At 42.2% G+C, this 25,579-nt stretch overlaps 1 protein-coding gene and 1 non-coding gene across 2 annotated transcripts; both read right to left on the bottom strand.

Annotated features, from left to right (window-relative positions):
• Positions 1-22,516: 22,516 nt before the first annotated feature.
• RPS20 (ribosomal protein S20) lies at positions 22,517-24,090 on the bottom strand. The gene is made up of 4 exons (XM_040261252.1): positions 23,887-24,090; positions 23,603-23,702; positions 23,287-23,360; positions 22,517-22,737 (listed from the first exon to the last, which is right to left on the bottom strand). Exons 1-4 carry the CDS (start codon positions 23,887-23,889, stop codon positions 22,555-22,557), a joined length of 360 nt encoding a protein of 119 aa, XP_040117186.1. The 5' UTR covers positions 23,890-24,090; the 3' UTR covers positions 22,517-22,554.
• LOC120879134 lies at positions 23,431-23,498 on the bottom strand. The gene has a single exon (XR_005724706.1). It is a non-coding gene; the product is annotated as a small nucleolar RNA U54 (small nucleolar RNA).
• Positions 24,091-25,579: the final 1,489 nt, after the last annotated feature.

Raw genomic sequence — 25,579 nt, forward strand, 5'->3', positions numbered from 1 at the left:
GCCTGAGCACACTGTGCACCCTGACACTAGGCGAGGAGGCGGCCTGGCACCTGTGTGGTCTTCCTCCCCTAAATCCATAACCAAAGGAGCACCAGACAGTCACCCAGTCAGTAACCTGGCAACCATCATGAAGAGCTCGAGGGGACAGGGTGGCAACATGTCCAGATGTCATCTGGAGGGGATCCTGGGACGGAAAAAGGACATGAGGTAACAACTAAGGAAACTGGATCAGGTCTGGACCTCAGCTAATAGTAAGTTAACATCACTTCATCGGCTGTGACAGCTGTGCCTCACTAAAGTAAGGGAGCGATAATGCGGACCTGGAGGCAAAGTGCGTGAGAGCCCCCTGTACTAGCTCTGAGGTGCTTATGTAAACCTGAAACTGTTCTAAAGTTTATTAGTGTCAACAGCAATGGAAAAGTAAACTAGTGCCAGGAGTCTTGGTTCCCAGAAGCCATAAAGAGCTACCAACCCGGCATTTACTCAGTTACATTATTCAAACAGTCCGCTTTGTCTCAAGTGTAGATGCTTATTCACAAAGTTAACACTTCATTAAGAACAAAGTGAAGGGAATATTTTTATCCGATTTCTGGAAGACAAAAGAAACATATCCCTGACAAATGGACTGAAAAAGAATTCTGATCAATCCCCGAGGAAGACAGTGCCATCTAGTGTTCTGGCACATAAATGACCCAGAGGCGGTCTGGTTACTTCATCAGCTATACCTTACCTTACATCCGAATACAAAACTGAAAGAAAAATAAAATGAAAGCACTTTCCCTCACCTTCCCCAGAAGTCCTTTTAATACCAAATGGCTTGAGCCATCAAATTGCAATAACTTGGTTTCACTTACAAGCTCAGCCTAGAATCTTTGTTTATAAAATATTTTAAATATTTAAAATATCCAGTCCAATAATAATGTGTATGAAAGGATCTTATCAGAAATACAAAGTGATGAAAAAGTCAGTAAGAGCCACTTTAAAAAGTTACGAAATAACTTAAGCCTTCTAAGATAGCAGAATTGAGATCTCTCAATTCCAAGCGTCTGTTCTAGAAACCATAAAGCTATATATTAATATTGTGTTATTTAACTTTACTCTAACACTTACATAAAATTCCCTTGTTTAATAAGTCCATGCTTATATTAATATCAGATTGTTATTCATAAAGTTATACTTTTATTAAGAATAAAGACTGAAAGAGGAAAAATGAGGTCAATTATGGTCTAAAACATCTCAAGGGAAAAAATTGAAATGATTAATTAACATATATTGGTTATAAACCTGAATGTTATTTTCAAAATATGTCCTTAAAAAAAGAAACACAGCTGAAATAACTGGCACATTTCAATTGCAAATGATCAAAGTAGCAGATTGTCTAGTATATAAATGGCAAAAATTTATTCCCCTCCCCCGTATTTTCCTATGTACTTGGCATATAGAATAGATGGAAAAAATCACTTCAGTTGTTAATTTGATTGACACTCTTTGTAGTCTTCTAATCACCAAGGCATGTTAAGATAGACCCCTGGAGAGATTATGTCTGTAAGATGTGTGTCCATTGGTTAGGAAGTCATCTTCCATAACGGAAAAGAATCTGAGAAAGAATATATATATATATATATATACATATATATGTACAGATATAAAGACTTCCCTGATGGCTCAGAAGGTAAGGAAACTGCCTGCAATACAGGAGACCGGGGTTTGATCCCAGGGTCTGGAAGATCCGAGGGCACGGCAACCCACTCCAGTATTCTCGCCTGGAGAATCCCATGGACAGAGGAGCCTGGTGGGCTACGGTCCATGGGGTTGCAAAGAGTCAGACACAACTGAGTAACTAAGCACATACAAGAATCTCTTAGCATCAGAGTCTTGGGACTTCGAAAGGATGGGAAAGCCCCAGGGAGGCCGAGGCGAGGCAGCTTTTCTAGGACAAAGCACCAAGAGGCAGAGCTGCCACCATCATCTCCAACAGATACAGAAGGAGTAGCTGGAGCTCAAAGAGGAGCAGGCTGGTGTCTCCGGGATACTTGGAAGGAGTAGTCTTTGGCTGTGATAAGATGGTCTCTTGAAGGATGCTGGGTCCTCAGGGAGGAAGAGAGATTGCAGTGGTCTGTGTTCTCCAGAGAGAGTGAGGTTTCAACAGAAACACGCCCCCCGCGCCCCGCCCCGCTACTCTCAATAGCAAAAGGGGCCGTGACGTCAACTTTAAAAAACGCACAACGTGAGAACTGTGAATTAAGTTTTATTGGGGGCAAAATGAGGACTGCAGCCCGGGAGACAGCACCTCAGATAGCTGTGAGAGACCACTCCAAAGAGACAGTGGGGGAAGGTCAGTATGTGTGTGATTTTGGTGACGGGAGAGTACATGCAATCAAGCACAAATTTTCCCAGAAACTTCCTGCTAGTCACAAGGAGCAGTGGTCTCCATGAAGGGTTTTAGTGCTTTTCTAGACCCGAGGAGATATAAAAATTGGCTCCTGAAAATACCAAACTACCTGAAGACCTGTCCTGCCAGTTCCTCCCTTCTCCCCTCTACCTGAGCACAGCGTTCCTCATTTCTGCTCTCCACCCTGAGCTCCTTTCAGGGGGTGTTGAAAGTCAGCAGCTGCAGTAGTGCATGATTTCAGCCTTGTAGAGGCAAGTGCCTATGGCGAGTGCCCATTTGTAGTTGACAGTGAGCTTAGTCAAATTTTCTCTGAGAAACATCCATTTACAGCCATTATAAGTTGATTAAAAAACAAATGAAAATCAGAGATGATACAAGCCTTTCCCTGTTGACTGAACGAAGTAGGATTTCAGTTTTCATGTAACTCTGCACCATTTTGCTATATAGCAATTTCAGGAGCTGTTCACTGATTTGCAGAACTGGATACGTCACTGTAATTATAGAGAGCAAGCAGATCTGCCCGTTCAGTGCCATCTGTAGGTGAGTTGAGGTCACCGAGATTTGTAATTGAATCGAGTCTGAAGTACACATCACTGCAGGTGTGAACACAACTCCCCATCAACTGGCCAGGCAGATTCCTGACCAAGAGGTTATTTGATTAAATTTTCAAGTAAAAAAAAAAAATCCCTAGGGAATTTCTTCAAAGTTGCAGTGAAATTGTGCAATGCTTTAAATTTGCTGTAATAAATTTCATGCCAATCTTGAGTCCCTGGAATTAATAAAAACACATAAAGATATATTGGGTTGTGAGTTCTGGAACCTTGTGGAGAATGGAAGGGACGTTCTCCAGGAAGCAGGGTTGGGAGGGAGGGCAGAGAGGGTCCTGAGGGCTGGTTTACATCTTTCTGCCAGTTTGGGATCCCTAGTTTCTGCTCCAGGGACTTTTCTGGTTGTGATAGACCCTCCAGATTTGGTGTGGGGTTCGGGGGGAGGGTGCCCTGTGGCTGCAGTTCTCAGATGAGTACAGGGAAATCCTTTGATTCTCTGTTGGTCAGCTTTTCTTATCACAGGAGGGAATGACGACTTCTGAGCTCTTCACCTGTCAGAGCAGAAACCGCATCAGCGTGTTGGATCGCTGGAAATATGCTCTTAATAACCCCGCAGCTAGGAAATGAAAAAGAAAGAGAAAAACCCACTCTTCTGGCTGCAATTGATTTTCATAAAGCCCATCTGAAGCCACTTGAGAACCAGATGAAGAATATCTTTGAAGTGGGTTTGGAATTAAGCAAAGTAGAAAAGAATCTACTAACAGTAGGGTGCCCTTCCATCTTAGCATCCAAACTGGGATATTTTGGGGGGGTAAAAGGGAGAGGTTTCATTAATTACATGGGGAAAGTTTGTGCATCTCCTGGGATTTTCAGTACTGCATACATTTATTTAGGGCTTCCCACATGGCAACATGGTAAAGAATCTGCCCGCCAATGCAGGAGACAGGAGACATGGATTCGATCCCTGGGTTGGAAGATCCCCTGGAGTAAGAGATGAAACCCACTCCAGTATTCTTGCCTGAAGAATTCCATGGACAGAGGAGCCTGGTGGGCTACAGTCCATGGGATCTCACAGAGCTGGGCACAGTTGAAGCAACTTAGCACCCAATTATGTACATTTATTTAAAGATGAAAAATAAGTTAGCATCTCTTATTTACTAAAATTCCGTTCTAACAACAACAACAACAAAACTTGTTTTATTGAATGTTACTAGATTCTTTGCTGTAGCCGCTTTAAAACAAAAATCCTGGCACTTCTCCAAGCACATCAATGCCAGTATTCTCAGATCTTTAGTCAGAATTACAGCAACAAAAAGTCCTCTTGTAATTAGCCATGGGAGGAAGTTCGCATCACATTTGTTTATGATCAGGAAAAAAACTATTTCTCTTTAATATAATCATAGAATTGTAGAGTTCAAAGCTGAGATCTCACTTAGCCTCAACTTTTATATACAAGGCATCTGAGTCCCAGAGAGGTCAAACCACTTGCTCAAGGACCAACAAGAAGGAAGAACAGGAGTGAAGCCCGTCTCTCCCAGTACTAAGTCCTGTGCTCTTCCAGCTTTGCCGATTGTGCAGGCTTGCATGTAGGCATGGTCACGACTCACCTGCTGCTGTGAGAGGCTCATCATGCGCTCTGGCTTCCTTGCACGCTGACTGGACGTAACAATCAGAATCCTTTTCTGTTGCACATCCTCCCTTTCGTTTGTGGATTTCTTGGTCTATCACACGGTAATATTAATTATAGTAAAAAAAGACCCTACATGAGACCTACCCTCTTAACAGGTTTTAAAGTGTCCATTGAAAAGAATGTATATAAATGAATCACTTTGCTGTAGAGCAGAAATTATAGATGTAAATCAACTATACTTCAATTGAAAAAAAAAAAACAGCCAGAGAGCTATTTTCCTTGCTCAGCAGAGAGGTTAGCTTTCCATTTTAAACTGTGGTATCTTTAGGTGTTATTTCCTTTGCCACCTCTATAAATATAAAAGCCCATTTATTCTTCTAACAGAATTTGTCAGTAACTATTTTTTCCTCACACAGATGTTTGTGGCTGGCTGTATATCTTTTTATCTATAAAAACAAGGCATATGGTGTATGAAGGCAGGATTCTATTTTTTTTTTTAAGATTGATTTATTTATTTTTTGTTCTCCATTGCTGAGCAAGCGATCTCTAGTTGGCAAGGCAAGCAGGGGCTACTCTCTAGTTGCACTGCACAGGTTTCTCACTGTGGTGGCTCCCGGGCTGTAGAGCACAGGCTCAGCAGTTGTGGGACTCAGCTGCTTCGAGGCACGTGGAATCTTCCTGGATTAGGGATTGAACCAGGATAGGTTGGTAGATTCTTAATCATTGGACCACTAGGGAATCCCTGAAGGCAGGATTTTAAAGTCTTTCTGTTGATGAAATGCAAAGCTTAATTGAAATTGCTGATCTTATTCCAAAAGTATTTTTGTTGAGATATAATTAACATAGAAATTTGTATTAGTTTCTACCATCTCCTCCCCCGTGATGATGTCATCATCATTGCCTCGTCCTGTGTGTTCAGGTCTCACCTCTCTACTGCTTCCTTCCCAGCAAACTTTAAACATCCTTTAAGTTCATCTGAGAAACACAAAGGTCCACTCTCGATCACACGCTGCTGCACTCTTGCTCTGTCTATTTTATCTCCTTTAGAGCCTGACTTTTCAGACCTGTCTGTGCTCGAGGGTCTCCATTCTCTCACTCTCCTCTGAATCTACCTCATGTTCCCATCACCTTTGTGAAACTGTCCTTTATCGATTTTTGCTGAATCTAATGGACTCATTCAACTTGTGTCTAATCAGGACCAATTAACACCTCCCTCATTCTCGAAATATTGTTTTCACATCCCCCTCAGTCTGGTCTGCTGGTTTTCTTGATCCCACTTACGGGTTCCCTTCCTCTCAGGATCTGTCTGCTCGGGGCTCTGTCCAGCTCAGCTCACCGGTCTCACACTCCCTGGGCCATCTCACCTATGACTATGGTTGTGATTATCATCTTTATGCTGAGGTTCCCAGGTCCACCTCTCCACCCAAGATTCCTCCCCTAATCTTTAGATCCACCTTGTCCAGCTATTTATCAGTTTCTACACATGGAAAGCACATGGCCACTTCAAACATGTCAGATCCAGCCCTACAAACCCTTCTTCAGAATTCTCTGTAAACGCTCTGTCAGCCGTTCACCACTCAAGATCCTGCCTCGCTCTTTATTTACCCGTCCTCCTACTCGGCCTACTCACAACTGCAGTAGCATTTTCCTCTGAAACCTCTCATAGTGATAGAACTTCCTCTATCCCCAGTCCCTCTATTTTAGTTCAAGCTGCATTCATGCCTCAACTGGACCCTTTCAATCACTGGTCAGCCTCCAGGCTTCCCCCTCCCTGCAGTCCACTCTTAACAGTAGATCCCCTCATCTTATGCGTCTGACCAAACACTCCAATGTTCTCCCCTTTGCTGGAAAATAAATGCTACATTCCTTAGCATAGGGTAAAGTATGACCCAACCCGTCTTACATCACCAGTCCTGTGTCTCTCCTTACATGAACCCAGACTAGGTATTTCATCCACACCTGACTTCTCTCAGCCCCTTTACCATGCCATGCTCTTTCTCAGCTGCGAGCTGGTCCTTGTTCCTGGAATGTCCCTTCACCTATTCTCATCCTCTTTAGTACTTCCCTGACCCCCTCTACCTCTGGCACCCATCCACAATCTAGTTTATTCTGACCTTTATTCCCAAAATCTGAGTTAGGTGAAACATCTAGCTTTTCAGATAATAAAACAAATATGTATTGAGTTGAAACCATGATTTTATCATAACCATGTTGAAATTTACAGACAAACATATGATTTACCAAGGCTTGCCTTCAACACAGAGCTCAGCCCTTCACCTCTTATGGAGCCAAATTCCTAATAAGCTCTTAAAGGATCAAGCACATATTAAAAGAAATAGACCAACTTCCAAAAACCTGCAGGAAGATTATTCAAGGAATAAAACTTCAAAGTTTGCATTTAAAAATCACAACCCATTTGAAGTTTTATAATAGTTTTCACTACAGGACATTAAATTATTTTTCTATAGATAATAATGAGATCTATGGTTACAACAAAGCATTCTTTACTTAAAAAAAACTATGATGATTGCTGTGAATATTTCCTTAAGTAGGTTCATAGTCAACTTAAGTTGGGGTCATGTTATAGAAGTTTTGACCTCTTAATCTGCTCTGTTCCTATTATTTCCTGGAATATCACTTCAGGTATTAATAAATCTTTATTTACTGCATCAGTGCAATGTTAGTCTTTTGGCAGTTAACTTTTCTATCAGATTTCCAGCTGACCTTAACAGATCCAACAAAAAATCATTGCAAAGAGAAAACAGAGACATGGATAATTTGTTCTGGAGCAGGGTCAAATCACGCATCCATTGGTGAAATGGCAGCTGTCCCTCTAGCACTCTGGCTTCTCACCTGTAACACTTCATACTCTAGAAAGATTGTATTTATGGGAACATAAATGCGAACATATCTTTCATGGAAGAAGAAACACGGATAATCCATAAGTATATGAACATCTTCCAGAGAATAAATACCAAGTAAAAGACATAGGTTTCACCTTTCATTCAGGAAAATGTCCAAAAGATAATCACAATATCCTGTGCTGGAAGGGAATGAGCAAAAAGATGCTGTTATATGTTGTGCAAAATCATATGTACAAAGATCTGCAGGGTAGCACTGTTTATGACCAAAAAGAACTAGAATAAAAATCATAAATATCTATCCATGAGGTGCTAGATAAATAAATTGCAGTATAGCCATACAATGGAATCCTATGTATTTACTTTTAAAATATTAGAACAGTTGTATAAACAAAAATAAAATGATGTCTATGATATGTAAGTGAAGGAAACCAGGACCTTGTATAGATAGCACTGTAATTTGAGTTCCATGTGCACACCTGGGTGCCTTGGGGCCTCTGGGGCCTCAATCCACAAAGGTTACTCTGGCAATTTACTCTATCAGTTTGCTTATACCTGCTCAGCTCAGACCAAACCTGTTCAGAAGAGTTCCCTCTTACTCCCAGGAGAGTTAGACTCTGTGTTCTATTCAGGCCTTCAGCTGATTGGCTGAAGCCTGCTCATGTTAGGGAGGGCAACTTGCTTTACTGTCTGCAGATTTAAATATTAATCTCATCCAAAAACACTTCACAAAAACCCCCAGAAAAATGTTTGGTCAAATACCTGGGTATCTCATGCCCTAGTCAAGCTGACACATAAAATTAATCATCACAGACGTCAAAGAGTCGTTTGGGGTCGCAAAAAGGCAGACATGATTGTGCGACTAACACTTCACTTTCATAATCACATGAGATGACTCATAATAAATTTCATACATTTCAATAAATTTCATACAACATATATACATATATATTATTGATTCTATTTCTATGGAGAACTCTAACATATCACTGCAGAACATAAACCCACACTTCATAATAACCTCTAACTACTTTAAATGTTTTATACAATAATTTACTGATTTCATTTTTCAGTGTGGGCAAAATAGATTGAATATCATTCTGGGGTACACACATAAATGTTTAAGACCACGTGAATTCTCTGTATGCATTTTTAAAATAATCATAGTTAAGTATGACCACTTCCTAACCCCTCAAAATATTCCTCTGAGATTCACGACATAAATGGAAAGGCATTTTGTTTAAAATCTGTGATTCTGCTTAAGATGACTTCAGATCATCGACTGGATCAAAGTTTTACCTGCTACAGTTCATGGTTAGACCAACACGAAAACATATTTCTCTAGACTGTTAAGAGGCCTCTTCCTTTTCTTTTATTTCCCCTTTATCCTTTATCCCTCTCTCCCTGAGCATCTCAGCATGGGTGTGATCACCCCCAGAGGGAGTGGGAGGGCAGTGGCCTCATTGCAGGGTGTCAGCACCCAGCGGGGGGAGGTGGTGGGACCAGCCGCTCAGCCCAGCCCAGGACATCACCCGAGAGGGAAGGGCTCAGTGGAGAAGAAGGGCAAGATTGCAGGAGCGAGCCCTGAGTGGGGCTGCAGCCTGAGCAGGTAAGGCAGGTATCCCAATTACAATGCCTGTAACGCTCCAAAGTGCCAAGGTCATGAAGGTCAAAGGAAGACTGAGGAATGGGTGGGCTAAATCAGGCAAAACAGAACTTTAATGCAGTGCGATGCCGGACTCAGTCTGAGTTAGGACTGCTGACAGAACTTGAATGAGTCATGAGGATTAGACCAAGGTGAGCATCCTTGGTCTAATTTGGTGGCCGCACTATGGTTGTGGGGGGGCAGGGCTGAAATACACATAGGGAAATATTTGAATGATGGTGTCATGTTGATCATCTTTATCCAAATGGGTGATGAAATATTCTTTGTACTGTTCTTACAGCTTTTATGTAAGTTTGCAGTTACAAAGGAAAAATAAAAGAAAGAATCTTTAAGGAACATATGTTTGTCAATATTATTTTCTGACATGGCAGCAACAAGTTTTGGGATCCCAACAAGAATTGGGATCAAGGAGGCTTGCTATTCGTAGTATAACTGGTTTATTTCTCCTTCCTATTTTAAAGAGACAATTTACTTTTTTTTTTTTTTTTGAGACAATTTACTTCTTGTTCTTGTGGGTTTTCCATCATTTTCTTTAAACCAAAGTTTAATGGGATTCGTATTTGGAAAAGATTCCAGCTCAGTGTTGACGCTTTTAGAAATGAAAACATCTGAGACTTGATAATGTACAAATGTGCTCAATCATAAGTGAACAAATGATAAATGATTGAAAACACCTGTTGAATGCTCATAGGAAAACAATGTCCACAGTTCTTTATTTTTTTAATTGCAGTTTTGTTAGAACTTGATCTTTTGCTGAATATTTCATTGTGGTCTTTTTGTTGGGCTTTCAATAGATAGTGTTTTTGCTTTCCTAGAGCTTTGGCTGAAGTATTGTGAGGATGCAATGATTACCAAAAATAGAAGCAAACAGATGTTTGGAATCCTGTCTTTGAGCTTCCTTTGTCAGGCTGTGTCTCTTCCCTGTTAGTTGTTTGTATGGTGAATTCATTTCAGTTGCTACTCTGATGCCTGTGTGTCCTGTCCGGGATACACTTAGTCCTTCAGACTTACACATTTACTTCTTATGAACTGCCTACTGCTGCTGCTACTGCTAAGTCACTTCAGTCGTGTCCGACTCTGTGTGACCCCATAGACAGCAGCCCACCAGGCTCCCCCGTCCCTACTTAACTGCAAAAGCAGTCACCACTGAACCTAAGTGATTTTTAAGCAGGAAAAAAAATTTTCTTAAGCCTCCTTGTATTCAGGGAACTCTGTTCTAGATGTGGAGACAAGAAATTAAAGGGGCCACATTTTCAGATTCATTTTTCATTTCTTGAAATTCAAAGCTATTCATTTTCAAATACTTAAATAGTTCTTATTCTGTGCTAACCACTGTCTAAGTACATTAAAAATATTAACTCACTTCATTTTCAAACAATTCCATGAGGCATTTTCTCATTTTATTGATGAGAAAGCAAAAGTGTTAGTTGTTCAGTCATGTTTGTCTCTTTGTGACCCCATGGAATGGAGCCCACCAGGCTTCTCTGTCCAGAGGGATTCTCCAGGCAAGAATACTGGAGTGGGTTGCCATCCCCTTCTCCAGGGGATCTTCCTGATCCAAAGATCGAACCGGGGTCTCCTGCATTGCAGGCTGATTTATTTTTACCATCTGAGCCACCAGGGAAGCCCTGGATGAGAAAAGCAAGATACAAGAGGATAAATAACTCAAAGTCTCAGCTAGAAAAGAGCAGAGCACAGACAGTCTGGCTAGGAGCCCCTACTCTCCTTACTACACTACTCCGCTGTTCTTCCTAAGAAGATGTGTCCCGGACAGGTAAAAATCAGTTAGACATCAGCTCAGGAGTGCAGACTGAGCCAAGGAAGTTGCCTCACCCCTGTTTAGAGACCTCACTGAAACTATTGTAGAGGAAAACAAAGGATTAAATTGGTAACAAGAAAGAGACTGGGACAGACTTTTGAGTTCAACAGCTTTCTAGGATTCAGAATGTATGAGAAGAGACAGAATGGAAGAGGCACGCCCTAGAATATGTTCCTGGTAGGGCTGGTGGTGGGAATTGCCCTTCCTGGGGCTCTGGCTAGGGAGGAGTTGGTGCACCCCTGGGTGTAGGATTTGAAGAAGGCTATCAACAGGGGGCTTAATTTTTAACTGAGAGTGTGTTGTTGAAACACCTATACCTGTCAGCCTGCCCCACAAGCTTCTGCTTCACTAAGGACAAGAGGGAGATTGTACCTGTCTATAACCTGAATAACCCCTGGGAAGAGAGAAAAGCATCAAACGTGACCAAGTGTTGCTCTTCATTTAAGTGGTGTCTGTTGTGAGGGTCCCCAGTCTAGCAGCCGGCTGCCTATACGTGTACCTTACAGGGACTTCCAGGCCTTGAAAATCCTTCAAATGGTAAAGAAGAGCCTATTAGAGAAGCAGGTCTCCCCCCCAGAACCAGAAAGATAAGCTTAATTATGATTCTTAACTACAAATAAAAGAAACCAAAGATTCCCCATAACTGCAAAGGAAAAAATCAAAATAAATAGACAATTGCCCCTGAGAAATCAGAGATAATTCCAAGACAAATGTGGGTGGTCTTTGCTTTGCCAGGTTCTGATAAGCACGAGCTTTATCATGGTTATCACAGTAGAGGCCTATACCACCAGGCCCCCACTGATGTAGTTCCTGTATCAGTTACCACAGTACATCAATTGTGAGAGAAGCTGCAGAGAAGATAAACTCTGTGGCAAGCACTTCAGTCTACAAATCATCAACACACACATAACAACATCACTTCTCTCCAAGTCTGGCGATGGCTCATGTTATTCAGTCCTCACAGAGGCAGCAGAGACAACAAAGCATGGAGCCATAAACCCATGTGCTGGTTTACAAAAACGGAGACTTAAGAACAGGAAATTGGCACATAAAGACAGAAGAACAGCGAAGAAGCAGTATGAGAATGCTGGATGTGAAGTCTGAATCAAACGTAAACAGGGTTGTGGAGCGAACAGTGGACCCTGGGCCTGTTGACAGTGCAATGTTGAGAGACTCAGAAGCACAGCCAAGGAACTCAGTGAAGACAGACTTACTGAGGTGAAGGAGGAGCGCGGCTGTGATGAAAAGGGTGATGATGTCCCAGAGGGGGGACACCATTAAAAAGCGATACGTTAAAAAGAAACTAGAAATACTTCATGACCAAAGTCAGAAATATGACAGCTCACCAAGGCATAGGAAAAAAAATGCCTTAAGTTATGGAATGAAAAAGCAAGCACTGTTCATACTACTATTGATGAGCTTGGGTTTTTGGTTTTTGTTCTTTTTTTTTTAACAAAGGCATAGAATTTTTTCTTAATATTACTGTTTTAGTAATATTAAATGTGATAGTACACTAAATATCAGGCTTCCCAGGTGGCACTAGTAGTAAAGAACTGGACTGCCAACGCAGGAGATATGAGACATGGGTTTGATCATTGGGTCAGGATGATCCCCTGGAGGAGGGCATGGCCACCCACTCCAGTATTCCTGCCTGGAAAATCCCATGGACAGGGGAGCCTGGTGGGCGTCAATCCACAGGGTTGCACACAGTCAGACACAACTGAAGTGACTTAGCACAGCACACACAAAATGAATATCAGTTCTACCATTTTATATTTTCCTTTACATTTGTAACTGAAAGCAAAGACTTAATTTTTTGTAAAACTTTATAGGTAACAGAACAACCATAATTTTTCCTGTTGATTATTAAGACCATTTTGCAAGTTTTCAGCTTGCATGTTTACTTTCTCTGGTCCCATGCTACTGCTCAAAATGAGGCTTGTCTGTACCTAAACAATTTCTTAGATGGAAGAGGAACCACTAGATTAAAAGAAATTTGGGAGACATCAATCAGATCCTTATTCAAATAAATAAACAATAAAAATACTTAAAGAAACTTGAATACTTCTGGATATTTAAGGATATTAAGAGGTTATTTTTGATATTTGATTATATTTCAAAAAGATTCATTAGAGTGATGTCAGCAAGACAGAGGCATAGGAAGCCCCAGACCTTCTCCTAACACAGACACCAACCTAACAGTAATACACAGACCACAGTATCTTTGTGACAACTCCAGGAACCAGGCAACAGGCTGCAGCATGAGCAGAGCACAAAGCCAAGAAGGGTCACAGTAGGTAAGAAAGCTCCTTGTGTTTTGCCTGCCCTGGTCCCATCCACACCCCCGTCCAGGACAGAGACCCAAAGAAAGCTCCCAGCTTCTCTCTTGGAAGGGAAAATAGAGTGGAACATGAGTCCAAAATCCTGGCTTTTTGGGGGGCTGCCTAAGGGACTAATTTCAGTCTCTGCAACTCAGGGCACTGATGGGAAAGCAGTATATTGTGTGTGGTTGCCGGACTCGAGGCCGTTGAGAACAAAGTCATGTTCAGTTGGAGTTATACTTTGGCCACCTGATGCGAAGAACTGACTCATTTGAAAAGACCCTGATGCTGGGAAAGATTGAAGGTGGGAGGAGAAAGGGACGACAGAGGATGAGACAGCTGGATGGCATCACCGACTCGATGGACATGAGTTTGAGTAAGCTGCGAGAGTTGGTGATGGACAGGGAAGCCTGGCGTGCTGCGGTTCATGGGGTCGCAGAGTCGGACACGAATGAGCGACTGAACTGAACTGAACTGAAACCATGGAGAATGCAGTACCACAGACAGACACCAGAGGGAGTAAAAGATTACAGGCTCCTGAGAAGGAAACAGGCAAGTCTCTGTCTCTAGCAAATCATACACACAAGCCCAGAGAGACGCACCCCGAGAAAAGGTATGAGAGGTTCCCAAATCTCCAGCCAAGATGACTTCCCCTACAGACTGGGCTTCCCTAGTGGCTCATTGGTAAAGAATCTGCCTACCGACTTGGGAGACGCGAGTTCAAACCCTGAGTCAGGAAGATCCCCTGGAGAAGGAAATGGCTACCCACGCTGGTATTCTTGCCTGAAGAATTCAATGGACAGAGGAGCCTGAAGCTACGGTCTAGCCCATGGGGTCGCAAGAGTCAGGCACAAATTGGTGAATAAACAAGACTGGGAGGGATGGCCATTTTTCACATGCCCAAATTTTAACAAAGAATCACATGGCTTACAAGAAAAAAAAAAAAAGGGGGGGGGGGACAAACACAGCTCAATTAACTGATCAAAATAAATTTCCAGAAACCAACCCTAAAGAAACAAGAGGTCTATGAATTACCAGACACAGAATCCAAATAACCACTTTAAAGGTGCTCAATGTGCTAAAAGAGACCACAGATGGACAACTAAAGAAAATCAGGAAAATAGTGGATAAACAAAATGAGAATATCAACAAAAAGACAGAAATTATATAAAAAAAATTCTGGAGCTGAAGAATACAATAACTGAATTAACAAATTCAATAGGAGGATTTAGTGGCAGACTTAATTAAGCAGAAGGAAGAATCAGCAAATGAAATGAAGATGATCATTTGAAATTATTAAGTCAGAGGAGCAGAAAGGATAAAGAATGAAAAAGTGAAACAGTTTGGGGCTTCTGGGACACCATCAGGCAGATCAATGTAATAATTATAGGCGCTCCAGAAGGAGAAGGGGTGGGGTATGCAGAAAGCTTACTTGAAGAAATAGCAAAAAAAAAATTTCTAAATTTTAGGAAAGAAATGAACATACTAAATGACTGCAATGGAATGAAACTAGAGCTCAATAGCAAAGGAAAAACTGGAATATTCACAAATATATGGAAATTAAACAAACTAAACTCAAAGTTAGCAGAAGGAAGAAAATAATAAAGATTAGAGCAGAGATAAAACAGAGAATAGGGAAATAACAAAGAAATTCATAAAACTAAGAGCTGAATTTTTGAAAAGATAAAAATGACAAATTCTTAGCTAAATTAACTAGGAAAAAACTACTTAACTAAAATCAGAATTGAAATATAAGACATTACAACTAATGCCACAGAAATAAAAAGGATTATAAGAGAATACTATAAATGCTTATATGTTAACAAATGGGATAACCGAGAAGAAATGGATAAATTCCTAGAAATACAGAACCTCTTAACACTGAATCATGAACAAATAAAAAATTTGAACTAGTAAGGACATTGAAGTATCTTTAGCAAAGAACAACAAAGAAAAGTCCATGATCAGACAGCTTCACTGGGGAATTCTACCAAACATTTGAAGAAAAACTAACAACAATCTTCTTCAGACTTTTACAAAAAACTGAAGAGGTGGGAATAATTCAAAATTCATTCTGTGAGGGCAGCATTATTCCAATACTAAAACCAAACCCTACAAGAAAACTACTGATTATATACAAATATCAAATCATTACATGGTACACCTGAAACTAATATAATGCTATATGTCAATTATGGTGGTTTGGTTTAGTCACTAAGTCGTGTCCAACTCTGGGGACCCCAGGGACTGTAGCCCGCCAGGCTCCTGTGTCCATGGGATTTCCTAGACAAGAATACTGGAGTGGGTTCCCATGCTCTCCTCCAGAGAATCTTTCCCAGCCAGAACCCAGGTCTCCTACATTTCAGGCAGCCTCCTGCATTGCAGGTGGATTCTTTCCTCCTGAGCCACCAAGGAAGCCCTCAATTAAAAAAAACTCACACCATTATCTCTGATGAATACACTGAGGCAATCCTCAACAAAATACTAGCAAGTCAAATTCAACAGCATGATAAAAGGATTATATACCATGACCAAGTGGGATTTATTCCTGCAACACAAGGATGCTTCAGCCTTGACTGAAGGTCAAGTGATCTTCAGTAAGGATGCCAACTGATGCTTTTGAATTGTGGTGCTGAAGAAGACTCCCAAGAGTCCCTTGAACTGCAAGATCATCAAGCCAGTCAATCCTAAAGGAAATCAATACTGAATATTCATTGGAAAGGCTGATGCTGAAACTGAAGCTCCAATACTTTGGCCACCTGATGCAAAAAGCCAATTCACTGGAAAAAAACCTGAAGCTGGGAAGTATTGAGGGAAGGAGAAGGGGATGAGACAGTTGGATGGCATCACCAACTCAGTAGAAGACTTTGAGCAAACTCTGGGAGATAGTGAAGGACAGGGAAACCCTATGGACAAGAAGTGCTGTAGTCCATAGGGTCGAAAAGATTTGGACATGATTTAGACTGAACAACAAAGGTGCCAAGACCAAGCAACTGGGGAAAAGAAGTCTCTTCCAGCTAATGGTGTTGGGAGAAATACAGAGATATACTGCAAAAGAATGAGTTCAGTTCAGTTCACTCAGTCATGTCCAACTCTTTGTGACCTCATGAATGGCAGCATGCCAGGCCTCCCTGTCCTGAACTCCCGTAGTTCACCGAAACTCATGTCCATAGAGTCGGTGATGCCATCCAGCCATCTCATCCTCTGTTGTCCCCTTTTCCTCCTGCCTCCAATCCCTCTCAGTGTGAGAGTCTTTTCCAATGAGTCAACTCTCCGCATGAGGTGGCCAAAGTATTGGAGTTTCAGCTTTAGCATCATTCCTTCCAATGAACACCCAGGGCTGATCTCCTTTAGAATGGACTGGTTGGATCTCCTTGCAGTCCAAGGGACTCTCAGGAGTCTTCTCCAGCACCACAGTTCAAAAGCATCAATTCTTTGGCGCTCAGCCTTCTTCACAGTCCAACTCTCACATCCATACATGACCACTGGGAAAACCATAGCCTTGACTAAATGGACCTTTGTTGGCAAAGTAATCTCTCTGCTTTCCAATCTGCTATCTAGGTTGGTCATAACTTTTCTTCCAAGGAACAAGCGTCTTTTAATTTCATGGTGGCAGTCACCATCTGCAGTGATTTTGGAGCCCCCAAAAATAAAGTCTGACACTGTTTCCACATCTATTTCCCAAGAAGTGATGGGACCAGATGCTATGATCTTAGTTTTCTGAATGTTGAGCTTTAAGCCAACTTTTTCACTCTCCTCTTTCACCCTCATCAAGAGGCTCTTTAGTTCCTCTTCACTTTCTGCCATAAAGATGGTGTCATCTGCATATCTGAGGTTATTGATATTTCTCCCGGCAATCTTGATTCCAGCTTGTGCTTCTTCCAGCCCAGCGTTTCTCATGATGTATTCTGCATATAAATTGAATAAGCAGGGTGACAATATACAGCCTTGACGTACTCCTTTTCTGACTTGGAACCAGTCTGTTGTTCCATGTCCAGTCCTAACTGTTGCTTCCTGACCTGCATATAGGCCAGAATACATGAGACCTCAAAAGGCAGGTCAGGTGGTCTGGTATGCCCATCTCTTTCAGAATTTTCCAGTTTATTGTGATCCACACAAAGGCTTTGGCATAGTCAATAAAGCAGAAATAGATGTTTTTCTGGAACTCTGTTGCTTTTTCCACGATCCAGAGGATGTTGGCAATTTGATCTCCGGTTCCTCTGCCTTTTCTAAAAACCAGCTTGAACATCTGGAAGTTCACAGTTCATGTATTGCTGAAGCCTGGCTTGGAGAATTTTGAGCATTACTTTACTAGTGTGTAAGATGAGTACAATTGTGCGATAGTTTGAGCATTCTTTGGCATTGCCTTTCTTTGGGATTGGAATGAAAACGGACCTTTCCAGTCCTGTGGCCACTGCTGAGTTTTCCAAATTTGCTGGCATATTGAGTGCAGCACTTTCACAGCATCATCTTTCAGGATTTGAAATAGCTCAACTGGAATTCCATCACTTCCACTAGCTTTGTTCGTAGTGATGCTTTCTAAGGCCCATTTGACTTCACATTCCAGGATATCTGGCTCTAGGTGAGTGATTATACCATCGTGATTATCTTGGTCATGAAGATCCTTTCTGTACAGTTCTTCTGTGTATTCTTGCCACCTCTTCTTAATATCTTCTGCTTCTGTTAGGTCCATACCATTTCTGTCCTTTATCGAGCCCATCTTTGCATGAAATATTCCCTTGGTATCTCTAATTTTCTTGAAGAGATCTCTAGTCTTCCCCATTCTGTTGTTTTCCTCTATTTCTTTGCATTGATCATTGAGGAAGGCTTTCTTAACTCTTCTTGCTATTCTTTGGAACTCTGCATTCAGATGCTTATATATCTTTCCTTTTCTCCTTTGCTTTTCACTTCTCTTCTTTTCACAGCTATTTGTAAGGCCTCCCCAGACAGCCATTTTGCTTTTTTGCATTTCTTTTCCATGGGGCAAAAGAATGAAGCCATCTACAAAAATCACCTTATACCATATACAAAAATTTACTCAAAATGAATTGACATGAAGAGGCAACCTACAGAATGGGAGAATTTGCAAATCACATATCAGATAATCAGTTAGTAGCAGAATATACAGACAGCAATGTTTAGTATTCTCACACATGTATTTTTTAAAGAGATAAATTTTATATGGCTAAAGAAAAAATATTGACTAGCTTAAAATCACATATACTTGTATTTATAAGAAAAGTTCTGAAGATTTCAATATTAACAATACCTTTTGGTGTGGGTGGGTTTTAGGTTAAAAAAAAAAAGCACTTTATAGGACGTACAAAAAGATCAAGTTCTCTTGTTCTAGAAGTCTAGAACTTATGAAAGTGAAAGTAGTATACCTAGAATGACAATTAGTTCTTAGTTTCTAAAGGTTAAACTTTGGCTTTGTCACGTTCTGCTTTAGAGTTGGAGCTGTGTACTCACTAGTTTGGTGAAGGAGGAAGCGGTTAGGAAAGCCAGGTCCTGGGCTCAAATGCCCCTGTAAGTAATCTCACCTAACACCATTGGTCAGCAGTGCACCACACCCTGTGGGAATCGAGGTTGCCGTGGGAGAAATCTATGCACTTAGCAAACCAGTCTTGATTTTGTTAGAAAATGTCTCCCAGAGAGACAAAGGAACCCCCAGTATGACCTTGAGATAGACACAAGTACCTTCATTTTGCACATGAAAAATTGAGGCTCCAAGAAGTATTTTATTAAGCCTGCATATCCAGGTAATTAAGTTTGAAACAGATTTGACAGCACAGCTGAGAATTTCTCCTCTCTTGCCCATTTACCTTACATCCCAGATCCTGAACCTATTTAATACATACTTTAGGAGCATCAGGTAGAAAAATCTGACCTAGCAATGCATAGCTATTGTCTCTGGTTTAGCTGCATGTTTAAAACAAAGTAGCTGTGAATCTAATGGGAATGTGCTAAGGACTGGAGAGCCTCCCATTTTCAGCCTTCCTCTGCCTTGGGCTTAATTTGTGGCTCAAATGGTAAATAATCTGCTTACAATGTGGGAGACCCAAGTTTGATCCCTGGGTGGGAAAGATCCCCTGGAGAAAGGGAATGGCTACCCTAGTATTCTTACCTGGAGAATTCCATGAACAGAAGAGCCTGGCAGGCTGCAGCCCATGATATCCCAAAGAGCTGGACATGACTGAGGGACTAACACTCTGCCTCCCTAATCCATACAAGCTGGCCTACAACCCACTCATTGATATCGATACCGCTATGTAAAGTACCATTATTTTGTTACTAATATTTGAAGGCCCAGTAGGGATTTTACTTTTAAGTAGCTATTTTTGAATGTTTAAGAGTGTATTAGAATGTAGAGACATAACTTTGCCAACAAAGGTCCGTATAGTCAAAGCTAAGGTTTTTCCAGTAGTCCTGTACAGATGTGCTAAGTGAAGTGAAGTCGCTCAGTCATGTCCAACTCTTTGCGACCCCATGGACTGTAGTCTACCAGGCTCCTCTGTCCATGGGATTTTCCAGGCAATAGTCCTGGAGTGGACTGCCATATCTTTCTCCAGGGGATCTTCCCAACCCAGGGATCGAACTCGGGTCTCCCACATTGTAGACAGACGCTTTACCGTCTTAAGTGCGCGAGGTGGACCATAAAGAAGGCTGAGCGTCGAAGAACTGATGCTTTTGAACTGTGTTGTTGAAGACTTGAGAGTCCCTTGGACAGCAAGATCAAACCAGCCCATCCTAAAGGAAATCAGTCCTGAATATTCACTGGAAGGACTGATGCTGAAGCTCCAATAATTTGGCCACCTGATGTGAAGAACTGACTCAATGGAAAAGACCCTGATGCTGGGAAAGATTGAAGGCAGAAGGGAAAGACAGATGAGATGGTTGGATGGCACCACTGACTTAATAGACATGAATTTGAGCAAGCTCTGGGAGTTGGTGATGGACAGGGAAGCCTGGCCTGCTGTAGTCCATGGGGTCACAGAGATAGACATGACAGAGTAACCTAACAACAAATGCATTTTTATGTGTATTTTCTCATTTGTCCTTTTAAAGTCCTCTGAGGTAGTGGGCAGATGCTTATTACACTTTAGTTCATTCATGTTAAGTGAATTTCTGAAGGTCTCAGAATTTCTCTATTTTTAGGGGGAAAACGTTAATGTTTCCTTTGGGGAAGAGGGAAAGAAATCTTACCTGGAATAGTTTACACTTAAAGTCATTCAGTCGTGTCCAACTGTGACCCCATGAACTATACTGTCCACGAAATTCTCCAGGCCAGAACACTGGAGTGGGTAGCCTTTCCTCTCTTGCAGATGACAATTAATGACCAAAGAGCTCGAACAAGCATGTTTAAGGTCCCCTAACCAACCAGCTGTGGAACTTAAGACTAAAAAGTGAGTTAGTGCACTGCTATCTCCCCTGTACTACATTAGCTACAGTTAGTCAGGATAGGGAAGCCTGGTGTGTTGCAGTCCACAAAACTTAGTGATTTAACAAAGGAATTGAAGATAATAGCAGTTCCTGAATTTTAAGTGCCAGGTTTTAGCTGTATTTCAGGCCCTATGAATTGCTTATGGTTTAAATGCAATTATCCTTGTGTCATGACAATTGCTGAACCATCAGTCACTCTGGCATGTGTTGGTTAAATTTCAGAACTGTATGCAAGCATATTTTTTGATTTAGGAAGGCAAATTTTGCTTAACAACCTACTCTAGCCATTAATCATGTTAACTGCCACTGTAGTTTTAGAACTTCCTAGTGCAGAGAATGCTGAAAATTGGGCTGGAGGGCAAGTCAGTAGCTCACTGCCAGGCTGACTTCCTACCAACTTCTTCAGTTGAACTGAGAACACCAGCTCCTCTAGGGAAGGTTTAATCACTGCTGGCCTCAGGAACAGAACTATAAGACTCTTCTTATGCAGTGAAATTTTCTTGTTTTCCCAAGCTAATTAGAAGTTGATCTGGTACAATGTTGTTATAAATGGGTTAACATAGGTTACCTTAGCATAGCATCTTTGCTAAACCTTAGCATTAACACCTTTCCAGGTTCTGCTCCACTAAAAATCCCTTTTCAACATCTGGTGTTTTGGAGACCTACTAGGAGGAAAAAAACAGAATCAAAAGGACTTGGATGTTGCAGAAGTGTTTAGGGATGAGAATTACAATATCAGAACGACTGTGTGGCATGTGTTGGACATGGGTTGAAAACCAGGTGTGAGGGGCTTGTCAACTTACAGTGAGGTTCTGGCATCTGACACGTAATTGGATATAGAAACCTGAACAGTTCATACCTGCTAACTGAAGCCACTAGACAAGGTAATCCAAAGTGGGCTGGGTTCCTGGGAGGAAAGGCAGGAATTTCATTACTGCAATCCTAAGAGTGGCAAATTTTATCATTTGTAAAATGCTTATATACCTGTCTTATACTTCTGTAGAATAGACATACATATTTAGATAGCCACCCAGTTAAAAACAGCAAAGACTACAACCCTTCAATGGGACATCAAGATGGATCCTCAACCCATGGACACACTAAAATTTCAGCTGTGCTATTATTAAAAAGCTCAGAACACTGGGCAAATTAAAACGCAAAAACCAATTTCTATGTCTACGCAATGGGAATACAATGTATAAGCAGGGTCTTGGAGCTAGGCACTGTTATCCAGTAATCGCGGTTTGGATAAATGGAATTTGACCTAAGATGTACTTTTCAGCCCTAAACATATAAATGCTTAAGTGAAAAGTGATTCCAAGGAATATATATAAAACATCTATAGGTATAACCTAAATCTAAGTACTAGGATTGTTTTATATTTTATTGTATTTTCTCATCTAAAATATAATTAAGGCACCAGTATCTATAAAAGTTTCCACAACTTACTGAAATTTGCCAAGTTTAAAAGGAGTTATGACAAATGGCAGGATCAGGGTCAGATATTAAGATCTAGGTTCTGAGTTCCTTGCCTTTTATCATGCTAGGTTTCTAACCACAGCTGGTCACATTAGAATCATCCCAGAAACCACTGACAGTTCCAAAGTTAAACCCACACACATGTTCAAAAACCCCAATATTCATCAACAGCAAGATCTCATGCGGCAGTTAACACAATTCCATTTTCAAATGCTGTCATGTGTAAACTAGCTTACAATGGAAACAGGGTCAACCACCACAGGCTATCCATCTAATTATTCTACTTGAAAAGTGGAATCAATTCCATAACACAACTCTACTCCCAAGACTTGTCAGTTTTATGAATAAAAGTCAATAAGATTTAACAACTGATTATCGATTTATTAAAAAGGTTGATTTTAGGCATCGGCAATGGTGACTTCCACCTCGACTCCCGGCTCAATACTGATGGAAGTGATCTGCTTGACAATTTCAGAAGGGCTGTGCAGGTCAATGAGTCGCTTGTGGATCCTCATTTGGAATCGATCCCAAGTCTTAGAACCTTCACCACAAGGAGTTTTCCTCGTAGTTATTCTCAGAGTCTGCAACAAGAAAAAATGGAAACCAAGCATTTATGGTCTGTTGTGCTTCCCTAGGACACTTACAGAATCATTACAGATTCCATTTGAAAACTTCCCAGGGCCTCAGCCTGCACATACCAAACACCAGCAGCAAAAGCCTTCGACCGTTTTACCTCCAGAAATTACATATTTAACACGAACCAGATTTTACCAACATTTGACTCTGGGTGTGCACTGTTAGCGTAAGTACATGAAAGTCTTTTAGCAGCCAAATCCCCCACCCTAAATGGCAAAAATGCATTCTGATATCCAAATGCACATCAGAATTATCTTGGAATTTTTTGAAAAATACAAATGCCCAGGTATTGCTTTTCACCAAAGCTCCAGATGTTTCTAACGAGCAGCCATGTTTAAAAGCAACTGGACTGTAACAGATCCTTTTACCTAGTTTGCTTCACTTTTTCTATTTCATATTCAGTGCTCCTATTTCACTTAGTTTATGTTTTCCAATTTCTCCATCTTCTCTCCAGCTACCATCTTCCACCTCCTGCCCAGGACACTCTCTCTCACCTTGGTAGGCATCCGAACTGGTCCTTTCACTTTGAGATTCTTTTCCTTCGCGCCTCTGATCAGGTCAGCACACACTGCAGGGAAGTAAAAGCATCCTTCAGTTGGTTCCTTTAACGCACAAGAGCCGTCTCAAAGTCGAACCGCCGCGGGCTCAGAATAGCGTATAAGACGATCACCGTTAAGTCAACACAGCAATTCTCTCCTCACCGCCAACACGGCACACCACTCTTAACTGTCTTTTGAAAGAGGACGCTGACCCCCGAGAGCCGACCTCGCTCAGAACAAGCCCCAAGACCCCTGCATTCGCCGCACTGACCCTTCTCCAGAGACTTCACATTGCGGCTGGTGAGGGTGATCCTAATCCGGTGAATGGCCACCTCTGGCTCCACGGGAGTCTTGCCGGTGTCTTTAAAGGCCTGTTACCACACAAGTGAGAATAAAAAACCCTGGAGAAGCTTGTCAAATCCTGGGACCAGCGCGCTCGGAGCCTTCACAGTTCCTGGCGGCATCTCATAAGCCCATTCCCTGGACAAACGAGTCCCGTTCCCTCCCTCTCGCCCAATCTACCTCCAGGACGCGACCCGGAAGCCCCCGACTCACCATGGCTGCGGCGTGGCTTCCTGACCGACTTGTTCCTCGGCGAGAGCGAACAGCGGTGAGTCAGGAGCAGGAGCGGGCGGCAGAGAGAGCCGCTGCAACGGCGACCGCGTCTTCCTCAAAGAGGAAGCCGTGAGGCCTGGGGGGCGCTTATATAGCCGCGCTCGCGTTTGCATCCGGGTCCCGCACGCCTCTCCGCGCTGCCCCGGAAGAGGAATCGTCCGGCGGGCTCTAAGGCGTCTGCGTGAGCCGGGGATGGGGTTCCCGCGAAGGGACAGGCTAGGCGTGGCTGCGCGCGCCCCCTGTCGGCCAGGCGGAGTCTGAGCGCCGGGAGGTGGAGTGCTGGCGGCGCCGTCCTCCGGGGCACCCGGCGGAGGTGATGGGGACACTACAGTTCAGTTCAGTTCAGTTGCTCAGTCGTTTCCGACTCTGCGACCCCACGAATTGCAGCACGCCAGGCCTCCCTGTCCATCACCAACTCCCGTAGTTCACCCAAACTCATGTCCATCTAGTCGGTGATGCCATCCAGCCATCTCATCCTCTGTCGTCCCCTTCTCCTCCTGCCCCCAGTCCCTCCCAGCATCCGAGTCTTTTCCAATGAGTCAACTCTTCGCATGAGGTGGCCAAAGTACTGGAGATTCAGCTTTAGCATCAGTCCTTCCAATAAACACCCAGGACTGATCTCCTTTAGAATGGACTGGTTGGATCTCCTTGCAGTCCAAGACTCTCAAAGGTCTTCTCCAACACCACAGTTCAAAAGCATCAATTCTTCAGCGCTCAGCTTTCTTCACAGTCCAACTCTCACATACATACATGACCACAGGAAAAACCATAGCCTTGACTAGACGGACCTTTGTTGGCAAAGTAATCTCTCTGCTTTTTAATATGCTGTCTAGGTTGGTCATAACTTTCCTTCCAAGGAGTAAGAGTGTTAATTTCATGGCTGCAGTCACCATCTGCAATGAGTTTGGAGCCCCCAAAAATAAAGTCTGACACTGTTTCCACTGTTTCCCCATCTATTTCCCATGAAATGATGGGACTGGATGCCATGATCTTAGTTTTCTGAATGTTGAGCTTTAAGCCAACTTTTCCACTCTCCTCTTTCACTTTTATCAAGAGGCTTTTTAGTTCCTCTTCACTTTCTGCCATAAGGGTGGTGGTGTCATCTGCATATCTGAGGTTATTTATATTTCTCCCGGCAATCTTGATTCCAGCTTATGCTTCTTCCAGCCCAGCATTTCTCATGATGTTCTCTGGATATAAGTTAAATAAGCAGGGTGACAATATACAGCCTTGACATACTCCTTTTCCTATTTGGAACCAGTATGATATTCCATGTCCAGTTCTAACTGTTGCTTCCTGACCTGCATATAGGTTTCTCAAGAGGCAGGTCAAGGGGTCTGGTATTCCCATCTCTTTCAGAATTTTCCACAGTTTATTGTGATCCACACAGTCAAAGGCTTTGGCATAGTCAATAAAGCAGAAATAGACGTTTTTCTGGAACTCTGTAGCTTTTTCTATGATCCAGAGGATGTTGGCAATTTGATCCCTGGTTCCTCCGCCTTTTCTAAAACCAGCTTGAACATCTGGAAGTTCACAGTTCACATATTGCTGAAGCCTGGCTTGGAGAACTTTGAGCATTACTTTATTGGCGTATGAGATGAGTGAGTGCAATTGTGCGGTAGTTTGAGCATTC

The sequence above is a fragment of the Oryx dammah genome, unplaced genomic scaffold (genome assembly GCF_014754425.2).
Source record: "Oryx dammah isolate SB20612 unplaced genomic scaffold, SCBI_Odam_1.1 HiC_scaffold_19, whole genome shotgun sequence".
In the NCBI taxonomy this organism is placed as follows: domain Eukaryota; kingdom Metazoa; phylum Chordata; class Mammalia; order Artiodactyla; family Bovidae; genus Oryx; species Oryx dammah.

Excerpts from the sequence above, each read along its gene's own strand:
- RPS20 (XM_040261252.1), bottom strand. Across the intron at positions 23,361-23,602 it reads TGTGAAGTCTCTGGAGAAGG|TGTGTGCTGACCTGATCAGA; the intron begins GTCAGTGCGGCG and ends ACTTCCCTGCAG. Across the intron at positions 22,738-23,286 it reads CAGTTCGGATGCCTACCAAG|ACTCTGAGAATAACTACGAG; the intron begins GTGAGAGAGAGT and ends TTCTTGTTGCAG.